Source organism: Hyperolius riggenbachi, chromosome 2 (genome assembly GCF_040937935.1).
Source record: "Hyperolius riggenbachi isolate aHypRig1 chromosome 2, aHypRig1.pri, whole genome shotgun sequence".
Classification (NCBI taxonomy): Eukaryota; Metazoa; Chordata; class Amphibia; order Anura; family Hyperoliidae; genus Hyperolius; species Hyperolius riggenbachi.
The window spans coordinates 196,762,210-196,787,910 of NC_090647.1; the positions used below are offsets into that span (position 1 = coordinate 196,762,210).

Below are 25,701 nucleotides of genomic sequence, written 5' to 3' on the forward strand. Positions count from 1 at the left end.
AATGTATTTTGATAACCGTAAACAAAGTTGCTACTACAATGTATATACCAGTACTTAGCAGCACTTCCCAAACAATTCCTGTGTCAATTGAAAAACATATGTGAATCGATAGTATTCCTTTAACACTGCAGGGTTTTGTGCAGGATCAGCCATATATCGGTTGTATCCTGCGCCCAAGTCTCCCGGCGCTGATTTCAAATGTATGCATTAGAGGCAGAGGATCATGAGTCAGGCAACTGGTATTTTAAAAGTAGAAATCTATATCCTTCTCAGTTCAGGTTCTCTTTAAAGGACTTACGAGGCGAAATTACTAAAAAAAATTGGCCCTAGAGCTGCGCAGCCGCACTCGCGGCCAGGCGGACTGCGCAGCCGCGGCCAGAGTAAGCGGCCATTTTACGAGAGGCAAGAGAGCCCACCCGGGCCGTGGGGTCGGCAGCCGGCCTGGGGGGCTAATGAGCGGGGGGACCCGGCGGATCGGCGCGGACGGCGTCCTACGTGCCTTAAAAGGTGAGGCAAGTGATTTAACTTTTTTTTAGTAATTTCGCCTCGTAAGTCCTTTAAGTGTTTTTTGTTATGACTACTATTTGTATAAAAGTAGGGACTTGTCCGCACTTGTGTTGCTGTTCATATTTTTCGTCCAACCCTCCAGGACAGTGACATTGAGATTTGGGCTCCGCCCCCCAGAAACAGGAAACACCCAGCGTGAGCTCTATAAATCTGTTCCCAGGTATCCACACCTCAGTTGTGTGTTTCCTTCCCTGGGAACATGAGCTCTGTAAAGGGAGCTAGCTGGTCAGCAGCCTGGGAGTGCTGAGGCTGGTAATAGTTCCCTGAGGGAGCCTGCTTCACTACCCTGGAGGGTTGGAATATTGTTGCAGCAGAAAGCTCCTTACCTGCTTAAACAGGTTTTTCCCCTCTAGCAGCCACCTGAGCGGCTGTGCGTGCTAGAGGGAGGACAACGCGGAGCAGCCCTGACAGAGGTCCTGGACGCAGCGGTGGGGGAATATCGGCTCTGCACGGAGGAAGGATGGCTTTGCCCCCAGTCTAGCGGTACTTCCGCCGACGAGTGACTTCACTTCCGCATTTTGCGCGGCTGCAAAACAGCGTTGTGTGCGTTCCTTGTGGCACTTAGCGTTTGGCCTTTGCCGAGGATGGACGCACGAAAACTTCAGGATCAGGTAAGCCGGCGGAGATCTTGTGGGGAGCCGCGTTTGATCACGGTCTGACTGGTCGCCGCACTGGTCTGAGGTTTGATTATGCTGCTCAGATGTATTTAGTCAGCATATGAATGACAGTGGCTAAATCAAGGATATTTGCTGAAGCTGTCTTTTTGTGGTGGCACATTGTTGTTTAAAACCAGTTAAACATGGATAACTGCACTGATCTTAAGTTTAATTAATAGATCAGAAAAAGCATGTTAGACTACTTGGTGATTTGATTACTTAAATGGAGCAAGATGTTTGTTACCAGTTTAAGTATTGTAAAAGTCCTGATAGTTCAGAAAAGCATTTGTTCACATGTGACTGATTGGTTTTTGTGCAGCTCAATGTGTTTTGCATAAGTAATTGTTGCATAGCTACCTGAATGAATGTTAACTACATGGTGCATTCATTGTGGGGAGTGAGCTGGTTACTGGGTCAGCTGCATATAATGTTGGATGTTTTCCTTCTAAGTTTGCAGGAGGGATTTATTGGTGCAGTATCACCAAATATATTAAGTTTAAAAAAAAAAAAAAAAAAAAAAAAAAATTTTTTTTTTTTCCTCTCTCTCTCCTGCAATACATTTTAGCAGCTGTATGCATCTACATTCTGTCTAGATGAGCTACACTTGAATTGATATGCATCCTAAATTATCTGTCTGATTGCTGTACTTAAGCTTATTTTACAGATAATGATATTCATTTTTTTGGTAAACAGCTCACTATATACACAGAGTATATATGAATAAACATCACATCTGTTCAGGAGAGGATTTATGTGATTAATTACAGGCTTTAATGAATTATAGTAATTAATCTCATGGTATTATTCTCTTCATATGTTTTTCAGGAGACTTCGGACTTATCCGATAGCTCTAACAGGTCCAGGAGTTGCCTTGTCTGTAAGGTTGTTTTGCCAACTAGCTGGACAAAAGCATCTTGCCAAGGATGTATTACAAAGTTAATTAATGAAGAGAATACTGCCTCCTGCAAAGAGTTTATGACTACCATGAGGCATGAAATGGTAGAGACATTTAGAGCATTCAGGGAAAATCTGCCTACAGGGTCAGCTCCTGTGGTACCTCCTGTGGCAGTTATTCCCAAGGAGAATCCTAAGCCAAGAAAAGCTCTTGTAAAAACTACAAGACGTTTAATTTCTTCAGATGAAGAAGAAGAAGAGGAAATACAGGATGTTCTTCCTGGAGGACAGGTTAACAGGGATTTATCACAGGATGATATGTCAGATCAAAGTGATACGGATGAGAAACTTATGTTTTCAAGATTCAGATTTCCGGTGGAAGAGACTGATGAATTAGTGCGGGCTATTCACACTACCTTGAATATTAATCAGACCACTCCCGCTCCTGTGTCCATACATGATAAATTATATTCTGGTATGGATCCCACACCACATTTAAATTTTCCTGTACATCCCTCAACAAAAAACCTAATTAATACGCAATGGAAATACCCAGAGAAAAAACTTTTTATTTCCAGAGGGTTTAGAAAGCGATTCCCCTTTTCAGAAGAAGATGCAAAACTATGGGAAGGTTGTCCCAAGTTAGACGCAGCGTTCAGTCTAATGAATAGGGAGAATGAACTTGCTTTTGAGGATTTGGGTTTCCTTAAAGACCCAGCAGACAAGAAAATTGATTTGTCACTTAAAAAAGCTTATACAGCAGCAGTAACTAACTTTAAGCCTGCTGCAGCCACCACCTGTGTCTCTAGGACCACTTTATTATGGATAGAGAGGGTGGAAGAATTAGTTAAAACTGATGCTCCTAAAAAGGACATTTTAGAAGCTCTGAGTGTTGTTAAGAAATCTAATAATTATGTTACTGATGCTTCAACAGAGTCACTAAGAGTTACAGCAAAGACAACAGCACTAGTTAATAATGCCCGCAGAAATCTGTGGCTCAAGACATGGGACGGTAGCCAATCGTCCAAGTCTAAGGCATGTAATCTACCCTTTATGGGGGATCTGTTATTTGGCCCTCAGCTCCAAGAAGTCTTGGAGAAGACGGCAAGCAGGAAATTATCATTTCCGAAGAAAAAGAAATTCAAGCCGAATAGGCCCTTTTTTCGCCGCAATAACCAGGCGAGAGATAAAGGGGTCCAAAAAAGAAGGACTTGGCCAATTAATAAGGAAGGGCCTAGGAGGACTCCGCTGCATAAGCCAGCAGAGCCCCAAAGCAAGCACCAGTGACGCCAGGCTGAAAGTAGGGGGCAGGTTATCTCGCTTTTATCCAGAGTGGAGAAAGATAACCTCGAATCAATTCATTTTAGACCTAATAAAAGACGGGTACAAGATAAGATTCATAAAAAAGCCCCCGGTGAGATTTGTAAAGACTTTAATGCCGAAAGACAGAGAAGCCAGGATGGCATTACAGGAATTACTAAGAGACATGATGGACAGAAATGTCATAAAAGAGGTACCACCTCAGGAAAGAAACCGAGGGTTCTATTCTCGAATTTTTCTGATCAAAAAGCCAACCGGAAAATTCAGAATGATTCTGAACTTAAAACCACTAAACCCCTTTATTGTATACGAAAAGTTCAGAATGGAAACTGTGTATACGATGAGGAACTTACTGAATGCAGACGTGTTTATGGTGAACATAGATCTGACAGACGCTTATTGGCACATCCCAATCAGAAGGGAGTCTCAAAAGTACCTAAGATTCAGTGTACAAGGAGACGGTGGAGTGCTGCATTATCAATTCTCGTGCCTTCCTTTCGGAATATCTTCAGCACCAAGAGTGTTTACGAAAGTAATGGCAGAGGTGGTAGGAAATCTTCATCTCCAGAACATTATAATAATCCCTTATCTGGACGACCTATTAGTTCTAGCAGACAATGCGGTACTGCTTCAAAGAGATCTGAAGAGGGTGTTAGGTCAGTTAGAAACCCTGGGTTGGTTAGTAAATTACCAAAAGTCACATCTGGATCCATCCCAGGTGATCAAATTTTTGGGGTTCATAATAAATTCACCCCTTCAAAGACTGTTCTTGCCAGAGGACAAGGTGACAAAAGTGCAGTCGACAATAGTCAGCCTTCTAGAGGCAGACACCATCTCAGTACGGCAGTGCATGAGTATAGTGGGTCTTCTAACCTCAACAGCACCAGCAGTAGATTGGGCAATGGCTCACGTAAGAGTTCTCCAGAACTGGCTACTGGAAAACTGGAACAGAAATCAGGGCGATTTAGAAAGCGTGTTATCAATACCAACCTGGGTAAAGGAATCACTGCCTTGGTGGATGGATATAAAAAATCTTCAGTTAGGAAGACTATGGCGGTCTCCTCCAACAAAGATTATAACAACAGACGCAAGTTTGATGGGTTGGGGAGCCCATGTGGACGGACTATACCTGCAAGGGTCATGGACAGACCCAGTAAGGGGAGAGTCATCCAACTTCAGAGAAATGAAGGCAGTTCATATGGCCCTATTACAAGCATCAGAGTGTCTAAAGGGGCATCATCTTCAGGTTCGTTCAGACAACATAACAGTAGTAGCCTATCTGAACAAACAAGGAGGGACAAGGTCCAGAAAACTCCTAGAAGTGTCACTGAAGATCTTAGATTGGGCAGAGCTGAATCTGCTATCGTTAACAGCAGTCCATCTGAAAGGGACATTAAATCGAATGGCCGACCTTCTAAGCAGACAAAGACTGTCAAATTCCGAGCTGAGGCTCAACCCGGAAGTATTCAGAATGATAACGGCCAGATGGGGGTGGCCCGAAATAGACCTTTTTGCCAATCAGACGAACTCTCAGTGCAGAAGGTTTTTCTCTCTAGATCCGAAGGGAGCATGTGCAATAGATGCGTTGGCCCAAGATTGGATCTTCAGCAAAGCATATGCCTTTCCACCAATCCCCTTGATTCCTCTTGTATTACAGAAGTTGAAACTGTCCAGAATGACTCTGATATTAATAGCACCAGATTGGCCAAAACGATCATGGTACCCGTTGTTACTAAAAATGCTGAAAAAAGATCCTTTACTCCTCCCTCAGGAGGAATTACTTTTAGATCAAGAGGAACACAGATGGGTACATGTTCCAAATCTGCATCTAAAAGCGTGGTTTCTGAAAGGGATGTTCTGAAGTCCAAGGGCCTGTCAGACAGAGTGATCAAGACGGTTCTGAATAGCAGAAAGAAAGTAACCAGATCGATCTATTCTAAGTATTGGAAGACTTTTTTAGACTGGAAAAAGAGAAATAAAGTTAAAGACAATAAATTACCGACAATTCTTGAGTTCCTGCAAGATGGAATTGAGAGGGGTTTGGCCTTAAGTACAATTAAGGTACAAGTAGCAGCAATTTCTGTTTTCGTTGATAAGAAATTAGCCTTAGATCCCCTGGTGATCAGATTTATGAAATCGGTAGAAAGATCAAGGCCAATAGTTAAGAAATCATGTCCTAGGTGGGACCTATCTTTAGTTCTCAATGTACTTATGGAAGAGCCATTCGAACCTCTAGAAGAAATTTCGTTAAGGAATCTTACAATTAAAACCATATTCTTAGTAGCGATTACCTCTGCAAAAAGAGTAAGCGAATTAGAGGCACTAAGCAGTGATGAACAATTCTGTTCTATATTTGAAGACCGAGTGATATTGAAGACGGTAACTGATTTTTTACCAAAAGTATCATCAGTGTCTAATAGGGGGCAAGAGATAATATTGCCTACCTTCTGCAATAAAGCAGTTCATCCAAAAGAGAAGCAGTGGCACAAGCTGGATGTAAGGAGGTGCTTACTAATATACTTAAAAAGAGTGAAGCAACTCAGGAAAACAGACAGGTTATTCGTTAATTTCACTGGAAATAAAGTGGGAGAAAAAATGACCAAAGCTTCGATAGCAAGATGGCTCAAGGTTTGTATTGAGGAAGCTTACAAATTGAGGCAGTTGGAGTCACCTAAAGAGATCACAGCACACTCTACTAGAGCTATGGCAACCTCCTGGGCCTATAGAGCTGGGGCATCGGCATCAGAGATCTGCCGGGCAGCAACATGGAGGAGTGTCAACACGTTCGTCAGACATTACCGTCTAGATCTGATGACAGCAGGAGAACAGTCCTTCGGGAGGAAAGTTCTACAGGCTGTGGTCCCGCCCTAAGGTGGGTGATTCCTTGTTTATCATCTCAATGTCACTGTCCTGGAGGGTTGGACGAAAAAACCAGGATTACGACCTGGTAATTCTATTTTTGACAACCCTCCAGGACAGTCCTTAGTTCCCACCCGTTAAGCATCATGTATTTTGATGTGGGTAAGAAGTATTAGGGTATCCAGTATGACTAGGTTCAGGTCTTGTGCACAACTGAGGTGTGGATACCTGGGAACAGATTTATAGAGCTCACGCTGGGTGTTTCCTGTTTCTGGGGGGCGGAGCCCAAATCTCAATGTCACTGTCCTGGAGGGTTGTCAAAAATAGAATTACCAGGTCGTAATCCTGGTTTTCAGAATTGTGTATAGTGAGCAACACCACGAGACCTCAGACGTGCATAGATGTTGAATAGGATTAGTGCTACTGCAGAGAGCAATGTGGGTACTATGCTTTGCTATAAAATTCTCAGGCCCATATGCAATTTTTTCTCCTGAGTTGTCACCTATATCATTTTCACATTCTCTTTAAAGGGATCTGCCCCATTTAAAGTGCTGTGCGCACAGCTAGAACTTTGCTAGCCGCGCGCACAGCTTGATCGCCGCCGCTCTGCGGCGATCGCCCGCACGCAGAGGCGGAAGAGGGCCCCCCTGCGCTGCCCGGACCAATGAGTTCCAGGCAGCGCTATGGGCTGGATCTGAGGCGTCTGACGTCGGCTGACGTCCATGACGTCATTCCGATCGTTGCCATGGCGACAGAAGCCAAACGGGAACGCGTTATATACGCGTTTCCCTCTTTGCTGTAGATGCCGGCGACGATCGCACTAGAGGGACACATGCGCCCTCTAGTGGTTTTTCATGTAGCTACCACTCTGGTAGCTTTCCATGAAACACAAAAAACCCCGATTTCTGCCCATTTGGAAAAAATCAACCGCCAGGAGGGATAAAAAGGAATTTTAAGGTTATAGCCTGACTCCAGCCATAACATTTTTTTTTTCTGCAAATGGGGAAGGGCTGCAACCTCTTAGGGTACTGGTGTCTAATGCCTGCCTTTATGGTATCTCAGACTCCTTTAACCACTTCACCACTGAGGGGTTTTACCCCTTGAACACCAGAGCAATTTTCACCTTTCAGCGCTCCTTCCATGAATTCGTCTATAACTTTATTATTACTTATCCCAATGAAATTAACTATATCTTGTTTTTTTCGCCACCAATTAGGCTTTCTTTAGGTGGGACATTATGCCAAGAATTATTTTATTCTAAATGTGTTTTAATGGGAAAATAGGAAAAAATGTGGGAAAAAATTATTACTTTTCAGTTTTCGGCCATTATAGTTTTTAAATAAAGCATGCTACTGTAATTAAAACCCATGAAATGTATTTAACCATTTGTCCCGGTTATAAAACCATTTAAATTATGTCCCTATCACAATGTTTGGCAACAATATTTTATTTGGAAATAAAGGTGCATTTTTTTCAGTTTTGCATCCATCCCTAATTACAAGCCCGCAGTTTATAAAGTAACAGTGTTATACCCTCTTGACATAAATATTTAAAAAGTTCAGTCCCTAAGGTAACTATTTATGGTTTGTTTTTTTTTAATTACAAAAAAAAAAAATTGGGGAGTGTGGGAGGTAATGAGTTAATTTATTGTGTAAATGTAATGTTTGTTTATGTAAAATGCTTTTAGGGTGTAGTTTACTATTTGGCCACAAGATGGCCACAGTGTTTGTTTACATGCGACCTGTAAGCGTCCTTCCGGACGCTTACAGGAAGCAGTAGGAGGCTGGAGAATCACAATGATCGCGCTCTTTCTAATAGAAGCAGCGCGATCATTGCGGGGGCTTAGATCAACGAACGGGAATGGATTTTCCCGTTCATTGATCTCCGTGCGAGCAGGCGGTGGCGTGCACGAGCGGCGGGTGCACGCGCACGAGTGGCGGGAGCGCGGACAGCGGCGGTAGCGCGGAAGGTACGGATTTCTCCGTCCCTGGTTTTTTAGGGGGGGAAAAAAGGGACGGAGAAGTTCGTACCGCGGGGGTTTAAGTGGTTAATTACATATCGATATAAGAAATACATTTTATCTATACAAATTATTATTTTGTCTGCAAACATGTCACATACAAGCCATGTCATCACTAAATCAGACAACTTTTTATTCTTGGGTCCTTTAACCTCCTGGGCGATAATCCTGAGCTGAGCTCTGGGTATGTCGCACAGGAGGATTTCTCAGGCCCTGGTGGGCCGATTTGCATAATTTTTTTTATTTTTTGTGTTACACGAAGCTAGCACTTTGCTAGCTGCGCGTAACTTCCGATTGCCGCCGCTACCCGCCGTGCCGCGCAGCCCCCCCCCCCCCCCCCAGACCCCTTGCGCAGCATGGCCAATCAGTGCCAGGCAGCGCTGAGGGGTGGATCGGGACTCCCTCTGTCGTCACGACATCGCGAGCGTCACCATGGCGGCGGGGGAAGCCAAGCAGGAGATCCCGTTCTGAACGGAATCTCCTGCTTGCGCTGATCGCCGGAGGCGATCGGAGGGGGTGGGGGATGCCGCTGCACAGAGGCTGTCGTGTAGCTAGCGCTAGGCTAGCTACATGATTTAAAATACATTTTTTTTTTTTTTTTTTAAATGCTGCGCCCCCTTTTGGGTGATGTAATTGTATCGCCCAGAGGGTTGACTCTGCATTAGTTGCATAGCAGAGTAATTCTGCTTGTCCACGTGTCTTCCCCACACCACACAGTGCATAGCAAAGGTAGAATGATGGGGGGGGGGTGATCCATAAGTTAGATCGGTAAGGGTTAAACTTGGCATAAAACTAATAGGGGAAAAAGGTATACATGATTTTGAAGCTACTGAAATGGTTGATAATCAATCCTCTACTTATAAGCTAATTGGTAAGTTGTCAATAGATGCAGAGAACTTTTTTTTTTTTTCAGTAATAACAAGACAGTCTTATAATTTGCCCTGCAACTGGCAATCGTATCATTAGTGAAGTGTAAATATGCCTTAGAATAACCATTAACCAGTCTCTTTATTTCTTCTAATAATCTTTTTGTTGTGTTTAATGTTTTAGAGCAAATGTTTAGTTTTGAATTTCATGCCACTTTTAAAGGAATAGTCAGGTAAAATAAAAGACTTTCACTTACCTGGGGCTTCCACCAGCCCCATGCAGCCATCCTGTGCTTTTGTAGTCACTCACTGTTGCTCCAGTCCCCCACCACCAGCTAGTTTCGTTTTTGCCGACCTTGGGGTCGGTGGGCCGCATTGCGTACATTTTTATGCATTTCCGCTGGTGCAGGAATGTTAACGCATACATTTCTTCGCGTTAGCGGTGCAACTCCAACACTTTAGCGCTGCCCCGGTAATGCGAAAAGTGTATGCGTTAACATTTCCCCCACCAGCGGGAATGTGTAAAAATTACGCAATACAGCCCGCCGACCTCAAGATCGGCCAAAACAAAACTAGCAGCGGCGGGGGACTGGAGCAGCAGTGAGTGACTACGAGGGCACAGGATGGCTGCATGGGGCTGGTAGAAGCCCCAGGTAAGTGAGTGTTTTTTTCCCACCAGCGGGAATGTGTAAAAATTACGCAATACAGCCCGCCGACCCCGAGATCGGCCAAAACAAAACTAGCAGCGGCGGGGGACTGGAGCAGCAGTGAGTGACTGACTACGAGGGCACAGGATGGCTGCATGGGACTGGTAGAAGCCCCAGGTAAGTGAGTGTTTTTTTTTTTTTTTTGCCTGACTATTCCTTTAAGAAATTATATTACCTTTCAGTTGAGTTTACCAAAGACGCTTTATTACGAGAATCTGTTGCCACAGGAATATGGCAAAATACAGCTATGCCTGCAGAATAAAAACTAGCAGAAGCCTGAAAGGGGAACTGAAGAGAGGTATATGGAGGCTGCCATGTTTATTTCCTTTTAAGCAATACCAGTTGCCTGGCAGCCCTGCTGATCCTCTGCCTCTAATACTATTAGCCATAGCCCCTGAACAAGCATGCAGCAGATCAGGTGTTTCAGACTTTAAAGTCAGATCTGACAAGACTAGCAGCATGCTTGTTTCTGGTGTTATTCAGATACTACTGCAGAGAAATAGACCAGCAGGGCTGCCAGGCAACTGGTATTGATCAAAAGGAAATAAATATGGCAGCCTCAGTGTACCTCTTAATTCAGTTCCCCTTGAAAGGCAAATCAACAATTTAGAACTCTGTGACAGTGGAATTGCATAGCATAGAATCATGTATAATATTTTTAAACGTGAACATATTTATGAATTTATTTTTATTTTTTAGGAAGCTTATGACACCATACCTGGGCCAACTAAAATTACCTTCCTCCTTCAAGCAATAAGAAATGCAGGTGCTGCTGAGGAGGTGAGTATAAAATAGGAGCCCTCATGTACTATAAATAAGCAGTCATTTTATGAAAAATGTCCATCATGTTCGACCATGATTATCACATGTCGTTACCACCGTGCACCCGATTGAGCATGACGGTCCGGGATTTTTCAGCAGGTCTGATCGATAAATGCAACCAATTTTGTCCCGAAATTAGTTGCATCGTCAGTTCGGCATGCTTTTGGTGGCACTGATTTTCATCTGATTCGATAACTATTAAATCGAATGGGCAATCGGCCGCCAAATCTAGACATGTATGGCCACCTTTAGAATGCAATACAATGACCTTAACTTATACCATATTTTTCGGAATATAAGACACACTTTTTCTTCCCCAAAACTGGGGGGAAAAAGTGGGTGCGTCTTATATTCCAAAGGTACGGTATTTTCGCCCCATAACATACTTACCGGATCCTGCCGCCGCGATCCTAGCCTCCTTCGTCTGTCCGCCGTCATCCAATGTCGCAGCAGCCGTCATCAGAGGGTCCAGCAATCCCATCCAGTATCCCCGACTGATCCCCGCTCTTTAAGTGTCCAAGTCGCCGGCTCCTCTTCACTGCAGTCATGCTTATATGCAGGCTCGCGGTGATTACGCGCTGCCGGGGCCGCCTTCCTCCATAGTTACGGCGTCCTCTTCTTAGATACAGTGCCCCCTTCTGTGTGACGAGCGGCGCATGTGCGCCGGGGTCACGCATGACGTCAGGCGCACGTGCGCCGCTCGTCACGCAGAACGGGGCACTGTATCTAAGAGGAGGACGCTGTAACTATGGAGGAAGACGGCCCCGGCAGCGCGTGATCACCCCGAGGCTGCATACAAGCATGACTGCAGCGAAGAGGATCCGGCAACCTGGACACTTAAAGAGCAGGGATACTGGATGGGATTGCTAGACCCTCTGATGACACCTAATGGGACTCTCAGATGACGGCTGCTGCGACTCTCGGGTGATGACAGGCAGATGGAGGAGGGAAGGATCGCGGCGACAGGATCAGGTGAGATGCAGCAGGGGTGTAGTGTAGTGTTACAAAACAAACCACAACTACTACCAGTATATGCTGTTCAACCACCTGGATTTATTACAAAATGTTAATCTATTCTCATGGGTCAATCACAATGGGACCTATTCAAGTTATACATATTGCACACACTTATAATGCACAGTTATCATTATACGGGGACTTCCCCCAAAATGTCTCCTCAGGAAGTCGCAGACGACTGCGCACCGAACAGAGTGCCAATGTGACAAAATTAACCATATCTAATCCACACATGGGAAGAGGCAAACCCGGACACTTACAATGCCAAGAGATTGAGCATCTAATATGCCAATTGCTTGTCCAATTGTCTGCGTCATCCCATGTGCCGACAATAATGGTGGTCAACAGCAAAATGAATGCACCACCCCATGCCCCCCAATGCCCACCCGCAAATCACAGCACCATGCCCCAAACACAAGCAATCTCCTAAAGATTCTGTACTAAGGGGTCGTCACTCCCCAAAAAAACAAAAAATGAGAACCAAGTTATGATGGCATATATGAAAAATTTGCAGGGGACTGCATATATATATATATCAACACCACTAGGGGGAGCTATGGGTGCGAGTGCATTCGCTGGGCATGCGAACTGTCATATGATGTCATTGGGCTGAATAGACCTGCGCAGTATGTTTGATGTCCAAAAGAACTACTGGCGGAAGCGACCTCCGGGTCACATAAAAGGCGGCCATGTGATCCAGCGCAGTTGCGCAGTACGTCCTGAGGAAGTCCCTGGGCGGGGCGAAATGCGTCGCCGTAGGCCTGCGTCACGCGCTGAGATGTGCCTCTCCGCCCCCCTCTGCCCTCCAGCTGGATCGGAGCGCTGTGCCCAGAACTATGGCGTGTATCTCCAAAGGTTGGATTCCCGCTTGGACGCGATGACACAGGCTTAAGGCCCCGAGTTGGATACTCCCGCAGACATACATCACGGACGCTGCGGTTAGCTGGGCCGGCTTAGTAGTCTATGCGGACATTGCATCTCGTACTGATACAGGAGGTGGTAACTATGAGAAAAAGTTTATATGACACTAATATCCACAGAGCTCCATGGTGGAACATGCACTGATACCTGGAGGGTGAGATGCACGGCTTTGCTGAATTAATGATCTCTTCATCAACATAGGCCTGTAATCTGCTTGGTAGCAACTTGGCTAGGTGCACCAGCTCTATTGTGTTGAAATGACTCTTGGAAAAAAGCCAGTGACCTGCTATAATGACGATTTTGATGCTGAACTTTGTTCCATGCAATTGAAGTTTGGATTGGGAACTCTTGTGGAATTTTTTCATATTTTTCATATATGCCATCATAACTTTGTTCTCATTTTTTGTGTTTTTTTGGGGGTGACGACCCCTTAGTACAGAATCTTTAGGAGATTGCTTGTGTTTGGGGCATGGTGCTGTGATTTGCGGGTGGGCATAGGGGGGCATGGGGTGGTGCATTCATATTGCTGTTGACCACCATTATTGTCGGCACATGGGATGACGCAGACAATTGGACAAGCAATTGGCATATTAGATGCTCAATCTCTTGGCATTGTAAGTGTCCGGGTTTGCCTCTTCCCATGTGTGGATTAGATATGGTTAATTTTGTCACATTGGCACTCTGTTCGGTGCGCAGTCGTCTGCGACTTCCTGAGGAGACATTTTGGGGGAAGTCCCCGTATAATAACTGTGCATTATAAGTGTGTGCAATATGTATAACTTGAATAGGTCCCATTGTGATTGACCCATGAGAATAGATTAACATTTTGTAATAAATCCAGGTGGTTGAACAGCATATACTGGTAGTAGTTGTGGTTTGTTTTGTATGTTTATTAGACCAGTGCTTGTACCCACCTGTATTGCACACTTTAATATGTACTTATGTGTAGTTGGTTTTTGTGTAGGGTAGTGTTGTTTGGGTTGGCTGAAGGGGTTACTTAGTGAAGTGTAGTGTAGTTTGGGTTGGCTGCAGGTGTTAGTGAGGGAAGTGTAGTAATCTGTAGTGTAGTGTAGTTGTAGTAGGGGTTAGTGAAGTAATGTGTAGTTGATGGGGGCAGCAGGGGTGAAGTGTAGTGTAGCAGGTGTTAGTATAGATGGGCAGTGTAGCTTAGATAAAGACAGTTTTGGGGGAGTTAGAGGTCCATAAGAAGCCCCTGCACCAACGACGCACCTGGGTTTAGTTTATTTTTTTCCTGATTTTTGCCCTCTAAATCTAGGTGCGTCTTATATGCCGGAGCGTCTTATATTCCGGAAAATACGGTACATAATAAAATATAGATAAAACTGCCCAAGTGAATTAGAAGAAAAAAGGCTATTCACTTCCTTCCATATAAACATAAACTTTGCATGATGTATAAGATTATAGGATACATCTAGGGTTTGATGGAGGATCTAGGCGAGCTTTATTAGCTCACCTTTTTGGTCTTACTATTATAATTATTTTGTTTATTTAGCATAATGACTTTATTTACATTATTGGATCATTTTTATTGTTACGCAATATCAGTGTTGCCATTCGCTGTATATGCCTTTATTTGGACAACTGTATTGTTTACATTAATGACCCCATAGAGAATGTTTTATTGCCTTGTATTCCTTAGAGACACTGAAGCAAAAAAAAAAGATATTATGATTTGTATGTGTAGTACAGCTTAAGGCCCATACACACGTCGGATTTCCGCGAACGACGGGTCGTTTGAATGTTCCGTCGTTCGCCCGCTAAATGGGGCGTGTGTACAGACTATCGTTCGTTTGATAAGAGTGAGTTTGAGCGATCCGCCGGGCGGATCGCTCAAACCCACTCTTATCAAACGAACGATAGTCTGTACACACGCCCGATTTAGCGGGTGAACGGCGGGACGTTCAAACCACCTGTCCGCGGAAATCCGACGTGTGTATGGGCCTTAAGAAATAAAACCTTGAGATCAGATACATCAGTCTAATTGTTTCCAGTACAGGAAGAGTTAAGAAACTCCAGTTGTTATCTCTATGCAAACAAGCCATTAAGCTCTAGGACTTTCAAAGTCGTGGAGAGGGCTGTTATCTGACTTTTATTATCTCAACTGTTATAGAACTATTTACTTTTTCTCTCCAGAGGAGAGGTCATTAGTTCACAGACTGCTCTGAAAGAATCATTTTGAATGCTGAGTGTTGTGTAATCTGCACATATTATAAAAATATACAATGTTAGAAAAAACACTATATACCTGAAAATAAAAATATGAGAATAGTTTCTTTGCTGCTAATCTTCTAGTAATTATTCATAGTACACAACCAATTCACTATATCATTTTTTTTTTTTTTTTTTGCTTCAGTGTCTCTTCAAAGGCCTGTAACTAGAATGTGAATTTACGTTGCAAAAATTTGCATTAGTACAGACACCAATGCCATTTCAATGGAGTAGTTTTCATTGAATGTTCTTTTTGTTCTGCTTTTTTCGCACCATGCATTGTTCGACATACGATTTGCATATAACAAGTCAGTGGTTCTGCATGTGGATGCCATTTTTTTGTCTTTTTGATGTGGAAAGAAACGCATTAGTTTTCACCTAACATGCTTCTTCTGTTTTCCTGTGTAGTCAGTGATGATATGTTGCTTTAGAGATTAAAAATCGGTTGCCGAAATTGCATAAAAACCCATGCGTCTAACCATACTCGAATCACATGCGGGACAGTGAAAATGACCTTTGAATATAATATACTTGAAGCCCTCAGGATGTCTTGTTTATGGTTACTAATCCTTTGCACTTTTTAATAGATTCCAATATGTTACCCATCTAAACTCTTCTGCCTTCTATTCCATGTCACTTTTCACCTTTCTTACTCCCCCTCCCCCCTTTTTCTCTTTCCTTACTTCCTAATCCAGTGTTTGTTTGTTTTTTCCTCCCTTTTTTTTTTTTGTACTTTCTCTCACACCTTATTACTTCTAATTTGTCCTCTATTACTATCATCTGGTCTACTTCAGCATGGCGGAGCGGGTCCTTCCATATTCCTATTCACGAAGCTACTTTTAGCTTAGAGTAGACCCTTTTTATGTTATGGTCATTATGTTTATTAGCTCATATGCATATTTCACCATTCTTGTAGATACAGATTTAATACCTCCATCCATCCAAATGGACACTTCATACGCACTAAATATTTCATTCTCTAAGACACTTGGAATAGAAATGTGTACACATTTTTAGGAAGGAGTGTTTTTAATATAAATTACTTCACTTTGTCATATATTTAATGCATGTATCCAATCTGTTACAAATCCTGCTAAATTTCTCTAAACAGAAGTTGATTTTTTTTTTTTTACTGAATTTAATTGGCTAACATTTTTTTTCTTTCCAGGCCAGACAGATGGCAGCAGTCTTACTGCGACGTCTCCTATCTTCATCTTTTGAGGAAGTTTATCCATCATTACCTGTTGAAGTGCAGAATGCTATTAGAAGTGAACTACTACTTTCCATACAATTGGAATCTCAGTCAACTATGAGGAAAAAGATCTGTGACATTGTTGCTGAACTGGCTAGGAATTTAATTGGTAAGCACTGCACATAATTCAGGAGCAGTTTCTGCAGTTCCATGAACGGTTTCTGTTGAGGAACTAAATGTGTCCTCTAAATATGCAGTTTATTTCAGCATTTAAAGCCTCTCTTTTGGCCAGCTTGTTTAGCTAGCTAGCTAGCTAGCTAGCTTGCTACCTTATCTAGCTAGCTTGATACTACAATAAAACGTCTATAATTGCATAAATCTGGGTGGAGACCCGCTCACTGTCATCCTTACAAAGTAATACTGAAGTCAGGAGACTTTGTCTACATCTTCTGGAAACAGTTGGTAGAACTTTGTTTCATGTCTTTGCTAGACATTTAATCCTGTTCCAGCCCCAAGGCAGTAAATAAATGTTGTTGAAGCATTTATTGACCCAGTTTGGAAGGTTCCTAGCCTTAGCACCTGGAGACTGACTGGAGACCAGTCAATGTGGTCTCTGATCATGTGGAAACCTCTTTCCCTCCCATCGGTGCAGTTGGCTGTGCCGAGTACATAGATCAAACGGGATGTTTGTTTATTAAAAAAAAGAAAATCTTTCCCTTATATCTGAGTGAGGCAGAAAAGAGTTGAAACTCTGCTGCAGAAATATGTGTGGTCCAGGGAAGATTATGAATGTTTAAAAATATTTAAACATTTGGATCCAAAGGAAAATGCCTACCTGGAGAGCAATTTGCCATAATAGTTTTTTTTTCTTCTGTTTTTATTCATATATTAAAGAGAAGCCGTAACCAAGAACTGAACTTCATCCAAATCAGTAGCTGATAACCCTTTTCCGAGAGATATTTTTTTCTTTTCACAAACTGATCATCAGGAGGCTCTGTATAGCGGATAGCGTGGTGAAACCCCTCCCACAGTGTGATGTCAGGACCATGGTTCTGACATCACACTGTGGGAGCCTTGTTGCATTGTGGGAAACAGTTATTTACAGCTGTTTCAACTGCCAAAAGAAGCAAGCAGCATCTCCTTCCACTGACATCACCTGTCTGCAGTAAAAATGTCCCCATGTGATAAATGTCAGAAAGTAAATCAGGAAGAGGAAAGATTTTACAATGGACAAACACGGACTTAAAAAATTTATACATAATTATTGTAAAAATGAAGCACTTTTTATTACATTATTTTCACTGGAGTTCCTCTTTAAATAGACAGCTCTTAACTTGACCTGTTACTGTTTTATCAGATGATGAAGGCAATAATCAGTGGCCCGAAGCACTGAAGTTCTTGTTCGATTCCGTCAGTTCTCAAGATGCTGGACTGAGAGAGTCTGCTCTGCATATCTTCTGGTATTTTCATTTCTTTCTACTAGCATTTACTAAAAGACCAGTCCATGTGTAGCCTGTTAACATTCACATGTTCCAGAGGAAGACCCAACAAAATCCCAGAGGCATTTGACTAACTCCTACTTCACCTTATATGCGACAATCATGGTCACTACTTGATCAGTCATTCCACCCTATTTTATAAAAGTATAAGTGTCATTCCTTTGTGAAAGGCATTCAGTCAATATTTAGGTTCTTATGTTGGCCCCACATATGGCATTCTGAACATTTTACTACATATGTGGATAAAATATGTGAATTGAATGTACAGACTCTCTCAATGTATACATTTTTAAGATTGGCCCTTGATTTATCCTTGTGGCTACTGATGCAAAGGAGGTATTGTTAAGAAGGTTACACGTATGTCTCTAATTGTGTGCAAAGTCTTGAAATTAGAATCTCAAACAAAGCCTTTCAAGTTGGGTACAGGTGGAATATGAAAAACTGATGCTTTGAAAGTGCAGGAGCAGAGAGAAAGATGACGCTGGAAAGAGCAAATAGAAAATACATGAAGGTTCACACTTTGGGTATTCTAGCAATCTGCAAGTTTTCCAGCGCACCATGTATTATCTCTAATAATACATGTGCAGTTTGGCAAAATGTCTAGTGATTGTAAATGTTTTCCTCTGTTTACAGCACGTTTTCAGTATTGCATATTAGAATAGACAGTCACATTCTTGCAGTCAACACTGTTACTATCTCGTAGAGAGCAAAATTGCAACAATGAATCTTCCCTGCTCTCCATAACTAGAAATGGTCAGCAAGATGCTATTCTGTTTAGCATGCAATTTTAATGTAAATTGTATGCACCTTGAAAATAGTCCAGTCAGAAATGGTAGGCCGTGAATTTGTTTGGCCCAAATGTAAGGTGCATACAACCAACAGAGGGCTACTGTACAAATGAGTAAAATGGAAAGGGTTGTCTACTAGTGTGATTAAAGTGAACCTCCAGACTAAAAATCTACTCAGCAGCATTGAAAAAGTTTGGTGTTTCTTTAACTGTTTCATAGCATCAGATGCTGTGCAAAGCATGATGGGATTTCTGATGTTCTCGTTGCCTAGTACGCAGCTGGGAGGGGTGATCAGGACAGTTGGAACTGTCTCATGCTCCCTGTCGCCTCCTTTCAACCAAAAATCAATACCGACACTTTTAACCAAAAAGATGGCTGCCCCATGAAATCACAAACATTTGCTTGTTCTTTTAAAACAGGGTGGGTAAGAGAGATTACCTATCTATTTTAATTAACATAACTAATGTAACTTAATGACAGTATGTTTGTTTAGGCTGAAGTTTCTCTTTAATAGAGGTTGAAGCAAGAATTGCCCACAACAGACATCTGAGCTTAGCTACAGTCACTGTTATATCTAGTCTACCATGAACTTCTGCTTAAACTGCTCATTTTAGAGCGTGACCCAATTGGAAGACCAGAGTCTCAAGCTGAGAAACTATTTATTCAAATTCAGTAGTCCACCGCTCTTGACCCTGTCCTGTGAATATACCCATATATACTCGCATACAAGCCAACCCGCGTATAAGCTGAGGTACCCACTTTTCCCTCAGAAACCAGGAAAAGGTGACTCACGTATAAGCCCCCTCCACAGATGTGCCCCCAGTACAAATCAGCCTCTCTCCCCCAAACCAGATGTGCCCCAAGGATGATACAGCTGTGTCTCAAGGCCCCACTAGGTGGTGTCATAGATATGAGTCACAGTGATTGCCACACAGGAAGAATTCCCGATCATTGCACTGCTGACACATTGCTTGCACACTCTGCTCCACAAGCCAGGAAACACAAGTAGTCCTGAACAATGCACTCTGTACACCAGGTTGCAGGAGATGTTGTGCACGGACACAGCAGGGAGCCAGTAACAACCTGCCAGGAACAAAACCTGTTCTGCCCCACTGACTCGCATACAAGGGGGGGGGGGGGAATTTTTCAGCACGTTTTTTGTGCTGAAAAATTAGGCTTATATGCGAGTATATACCGTTATTTTCTTACATATTGATTCACACAATACTTCGCTTACAGGTTTCGGGTCTCCATTAAACCTGTTATGCCTAAATACAAATTTGATTATTTTAGATATTTAATTCTGTCATTTCTGTGAAAAGCAAAGATTATGTATATTTTGAAGCATGAGAAATGGTAGTCTCTCAATCAGGCCCATAACCATCATATGGACAGGTCACAAGGCTGGTCAAATACACAGAGTAAAATATAAAGGGACCTGGGCTCAAAATTCACAGATACCCAGCAGCCCACACAAATTATCCCAAAACAAACAAGATCGTTGGTGCCACATATCCAACAGGCATGTGGGTTAAGCCCCTCTGCCAGCGTTGAGGCCAATCTCCTAGAGGGGTCCCTAGGCTAACAGTGGATGCATCCACATCCTACACATAAAATTAGTGTATCCACGATTGGACACATGTCTGATATAAGATAAAAAGAGCCTGAGAGTAAACTTGCCTGAAGTCGCCCACAGGGCCATACGCCCCTAACCGCACAGGGTGCAGTCTGACATCAGGCAGTGACTACTCGCCGTTTTCCCCTGTGCCTCTGCACACTAAACAATACACTGCATAAGACATGGTAGTTACTCAATCAGGCCAATAAACATCATATGAGGAGCTCATAAGGCTGGATAAATGCAAAGAGCAAGCTTTAAAGGGACCTGGTCTCAAAACTCACAGATGGCCAGCAGCTAACACAACATCCCAAAGTAAACAAATGTATTTTGGGATGTTGTGTTAGCTGCTGGCCATGTGTTTTGGAAGCTTGTTGATTAAATTCACTGGGAAGGACAATACATTTTGCATAGTAAAGAGAACTCAAGACATTTTTTCTTCTTAAAAGATGTAACTTTTATTTTTAGGAATTTCCCGGGTATATTTGGAAATCAGCAGCAGCACTATTTAGAAGTAATTAAGAGAATGCTTGTCCAGTGTATGCAAGACACTCAGGTATTTCAAAAAAAATCCTAAACCTTATAATACAAATGTACCATCCAATATTTTTGTGGGTGAATAGTGGTGTTCAGTGTACATATTAGACATTGATAACATGTTGTTGCACATTACTGTATGTTGAATTGTATTGCTGTAGGTTGACATTGCTTTTAACAACCAGTCAGTAGCCTGTCTTAAAGAGAATCTGTACTCTAATATTCTTACAATAAAAAGCATACCATTCTATTCATTATTTTCTCCTGTGCCCCTCTGTGCTGTTTCTGCCACTCTCTGCTGCAATCCTGGCTTGTAATTAACAGTTTTAGGCAGTGTTTACAAACAAACTAACCAGCTTCTAATAGGCTCAGCTAAGCATAGTGTGTGAGTCATTCACAGTGTGCAGGGGGCCTGCAGAGGGTGTGTATCGCTTCTACCAATCACAAGCAGCCCTGCACATTCCACACAATCAATCCTTAGCCCGACAAACAGGACAGAGGAAAGATACATTGATTTATTACAGAGACAGTGCAGTTAGGAAAGACTGCAGTAAGCCAGAGCAGATTAGAACAGGCATAGGAACTTATAGGATAGAAGAACTAAGGCTGAAAAATTTGTTACAGTCTCTTTAAACCAATTGCAGATTTCCAGGAAACTATCCCTGCAATTAGTGGCCAAACTCAGAGCAAATGCATCACAAATCAGTTACTACCCAAGTAGCACCTGATTTATGTTGAGAATAACTTGTGATTATACCCAAGTGCATTGATAAACATTCTCTATGGCCTTCAGATGTTTGCAGCTTTATATCTACAGCCCACTTGAAGGAAATTTTATTTAACTGAGAAATTGACTGCAATTGCTACCTCCTTTATTATGGCCGAATTTTTCCTTCCGCTGGGGAAGTTTACCTTCCCCAGCCTGGCAGGCTCGGCAGGGTATGTGGCGGCAGGGAGCTTTTATAGTTGACCTGTCTGGGTGTCTGGATCTGCTTCTTCTCTCCTCTACTGCACTGGCGATGTAACCCCAACATGTCTTCTCAGTTACGATCAAATGATATGGAGTGGTGGGATCGGGATCCAGGAGACCATGTCAGGGTTACAGCGCTCACCAGTGGCTGAAGTCATCACCCCTCTTCCACCATCAGGTGGTGCTTGTAACACTGACACAGTCTCCTGGATCCCGATCAAGTCATATCATGTGATCGAGACCCAGAAGACCTGTTGGAAGTTCAGACTCGCTGGTGGAGGAAGAGAATAAGCAGTCTGGAACAGGTAACTATAACTGCTCCCTGCCACCTGCTCGTTTGGTTGCACAGCCAAACAAGATTAGCCAGTTTACATTGCACTGCAGTCTGCAGTTTGGAACACGCCCACCGCAGCGTGTTCCAAACAACCACTGTGGAATCCCAACCGGATTACCATCCAGGACTGTGAGGATATTCATGCAAGCCAGGTCCCCGGCATAAGAGGGACACAAGCGTGACAGCTGGCAAACCTATATAGGTTTCTCCAGCCTCGACAACCAGGTGTGACCTTTCCTATAGGGCCTAGAGCCCTCACCTACTAGTATCACAGTGTGTGCTTTTTCTCCTTTCTATCTCCATATCCTGCACTGTTCTAAACCGGTAGCAGTACCTGTGATACAAGGGGACCCGCAGATCGCTCTCTGATGGTAAACTTTACTACCAGAATCCACAGTTCTGTAGCAAGGTCATTGGGTGATGCATTTTCACTGAAAGTAACCAGATTATGAAATTATAAATGTGAGGAATATAAACTAAGCAAACTGATGTTAATGTCTCCGTATGCTTACTCAGTCTATTTGATGGAATGCATATGTTTTTGTGTTAATTATTATTATTATTATTATTATTATTATTATTATTTATTGTACTTATAAAGCGCCAACATATTACGCAGCGCTGGACAATAAATATATACAATGATACAAGGATGACATACATAGGGTTATACACATAGAACAAAGTTATACATACAAATTGTACAAAATACATGATCATGCAATATGGGCTGGTTAGGTAGGCCCAGTAATACAAGTACAGGCTGTCATAGGACAGGAGCACATGATCCTGTAGATTACACTAGGGAGTGGAGGACCCTGCCAGAGGCTTACAATCTAAAGGGAGGGGTGGAAACACTAGGGGGGGCTGTTAAATATTCCTTAGAGAGTTACTGTGTGGTAGGAGGTGGGTAGGCCATCATAAAGAGGTGGGTTTTGAGGGCTTGCTTGAATGTGTTGAAAGAGGGAGCAAGTCTGATGGGTGGTGGAAGGGCATTCCATTAATACTTTTGTTGTTCCTCTTCTAGATCAAGACTCTGTCTGCTAGGGCTGCTTGTGCATTTATTCTTGCCAATGAGCATAATGTTCCATTATTGAAACACTTTGCAGACTTACTTCCTGGCATCCTGCAGGTAAGATCCATACTTAAAGCAAACCAGAAGGGAGTTAAACATTTGTATCTATAATCCAAATCCTAAATAGGACTGTCCTAGAATCACTGCCTTATTTTGGTATTAGGGGTAAAAAAAAACTATCATCCTAACCCAAAAAAGTAAAATCTTTAAACCTAGATGTTTAATATTCATTCATATTTAATTCAGATGGATAGTGAACTTGGTATCTTTCCTGCACTTGGCTGCATAAGTTTGCATACAATTTACTCATCAAGCGGTGCAATACAGTCTGATGACACACAGTGTAACACCCTTCCTACCCCATACCAGGGACATGGCGCTTGTGACTGCTTAAAGAACAACTATTTCAAATTGCTAAATTGATACATTTAAGATACAGGATGTTTTGTATGCCCTTATAAAGCTTAATCACTGATCTAGTCATATGACAATGTTGTCTGTTTAACCAGGAAGTGTTAAAGTTTACTCAGAAAACAGAGAAAATAAAAAAAACTAAAGAGAACAGTGTGTGTTCCTGAGAAAAACCAAAGCATGGTGTCTGTGCAGTTTATCCTGTCTGTCATCTTTTGTAACTAGATAAGATTTGAAAGCAGCATCAGGCCGGTTACCCCACCTCCTTAAATCAAAATGGCAACAAAATTACCTTTTTTCCCTATGTCCGGTTTTGGGCTAGTCCTTCTCAGTGTATTCTGTTATGTCTTTATTTACAAAAGTGCTTACTGAACTGCAGTTGCACAGTCCAACTGTTAAAATAGCGGAAATGGTTACAGCAGTGTTCTCCCCAGGCCAAATTAGGTGGGCGGGCCGCCCGGGTGATTTGAAACCCCGCCCGCCTGCCAAAAGTGCGAAGGAGCGCTCCATTGTCTGCTGTCAATCAGCGTTCGGCTCTCGCACAATAGCGAATGCCGTTGCTGAACCCTGCAGGAGCGCTCCTCTGCCTGCAGTAATATGCTGGCTGGGCGGGTTGTAAGGGGGCGGGGCTTAATCGGCGCGCCGCTGAACGTCCTACACTGTCGGGAGTAGTGTGGGCTAGGAGAAGCAGGAATGCCCGCTGCGTGCACATCCAGCATCTCGGGCAGTTGATAACAGTGTCACTGGCTCCGGGCTCCCTCACACAGAGCACCAGCTGCCTGAACCACGCTGTCTGCTCTCTGCTATGCCGGACATACTACTTCCTGTTTTTGTATGCGTGACATCGTACAGAGGAGAGGAGGCTGCTGGCTGGCGCTCTAGTGTCAGAGAGAGCCTGGAGTCAGTGAGGCTGTATCTACCATGCGGCGGGGGCAAGGTGAGCAGCAAATCCTTTCAACTAGCCCACCAGCGGTTAGACTCCAGTGAGCTACCCTCCCGTCTGAGCCATCCTCCCCACTAACCATCAGCGTCTGGCCTGACCCACGCCATTAGATCACATCCTGCCCACCTACCTACACTAGCTACCAGCCTGACCACCTACCTACCCACCTCACCAGCCTGACCACCTACCTACCTACCCACCCACACCACTAGCTACCAGCCTGACCACCTACCTACCCACCTCACCAGACTACCCACCCACCCCACTAGCTACCAGTCTGACCACCTGTCTACCCACCTCACCAGCCTGACCACCTACCCACCCACCCCACTAGCTACCAGCCTGACCACCTGCCTACCCACCTCACCAGCCTGACCACCTACCTACCCATCCACCCCACTAGCCACCAGCCTGACCACCTGCCTACCCACCCCACTAGCCTGACCACCTACCTACCCATCTCACCAGCCTTACCACCTACCTACACACCCACCCCACTAGCCACCAGCCTGACCACCTACCTACCCCGCCCACCCCACTAGCCACCAGCCTGACCACCTACCTACCTACCACACTAGCCTGACCACCAACCTACCTACCCACCCCACTAGCCAACAGCCTGACCACCTACCTACCACACTAGCCTGACCACCAACCTACCTACCCACCCCACTAGCCAACAGCCTGACCACCTACCTACCACACCAGCCTGACCACCAACCTACCTACCCACCCCACTAGCCACCAGCCTGACCACCTACCTACCCCGCCCACCCCACTAGCCACCAGCCTTACCTACCCACCCACTAGCCACCAGCCTGACCACCTACACACCCCACTAGCCACCAGACTGACCACCTACACACCCCACTAGCAACCAGCCTGACCACCTACCTACCCATTCCACTATCCTGACCACCTACCCACCCACCCCACTAGCCAAAAGCCTGAACTACTTACCCACCCACCCCCTTTTCCACTAACTACGATCCGCTTCAGGAAGTGGATCGCAGCAGTGTTGCTGATCACCGCGATATCGCGGTGCTCATTTCCCACTAGCATGTGTCTTTTTTTCCGAATCGCAATCGTGCTCCGTTCCTGGCAGCTATATGGCGCAACCACGGGTAGTGGAAATTGTAGGTTGCGTGATCGCATTGCGATCGCACTTCCTAGTGGAAAAGGGCCCATATTTATCCACCCGGCTACTTTTTCATGCCACCCGGCTGAAAAAAAATTCTGGGGAGAACACTGGTTACAGTATATATGCGCTTTCAATTTTACAATTTTTCTTGATAGTGGACTTTTGTCTGGTGTGGCATAGCTCTTACTACACAATGTCTCCCAACGTGACATTGCATGCCTGCCGCCACTACACGGCTTGAGTTCTATGTACCAGATCAGCATGACCCCCAAGGGGTTAAAGTAATTATAAACCATCACAGCAGCTTTCCAGCAT

The 25,701-nt window shown here is 43.7% G+C and overlaps 2 protein-coding genes across 3 annotated transcripts in view; both read left to right on the forward strand.

Annotated features, from left to right (window-relative positions):
* Window positions 1-25,701, forward strand: part of IPO5 (importin 5) — a 72,559-nt gene that overhangs the window by 7,472 nt on the left and 39,386 nt on the right. Inside the window, exons 2-6 of the mRNA XM_068267953.1 lie at window positions 10,589-10,669; window positions 16,047-16,239; window positions 17,428-17,530; window positions 20,444-20,531; window positions 22,844-22,948. Coding sequence (XP_068124054.1) covers window positions 10,589-10,669; window positions 16,047-16,239; window positions 17,428-17,530; window positions 20,444-20,531; window positions 22,844-22,948 — 570 coding nt within the window. The remainder of the gene's footprint in view (window positions 1-10,588; window positions 10,670-16,046; window positions 16,240-17,427; window positions 17,531-20,443; window positions 20,532-22,843; window positions 22,949-25,701) is intronic.
* LOC137546030 (uncharacterized) lies at window positions 692-6,624 on the forward strand. Of its 2 annotated transcripts, none has more exons than XM_068267951.1 (2): window positions 692-1,178; window positions 2,049-6,624. In XM_068267951.1, exon 2 carries the CDS (start codon window positions 4,488-4,490, stop codon window positions 6,306-6,308), a length of 1,821 nt encoding a protein of 606 aa, XP_068124052.1. In that variant the 5' UTR covers window positions 692-1,178; window positions 2,049-4,487; the 3' UTR covers window positions 6,309-6,624. The 2 variants fall into 2 exon arrangements, with proteins under 2 accessions (XP_068124052.1, XP_068124053.1); XM_068267952.1 differs by having other exon boundaries at window positions 2,049-4,575.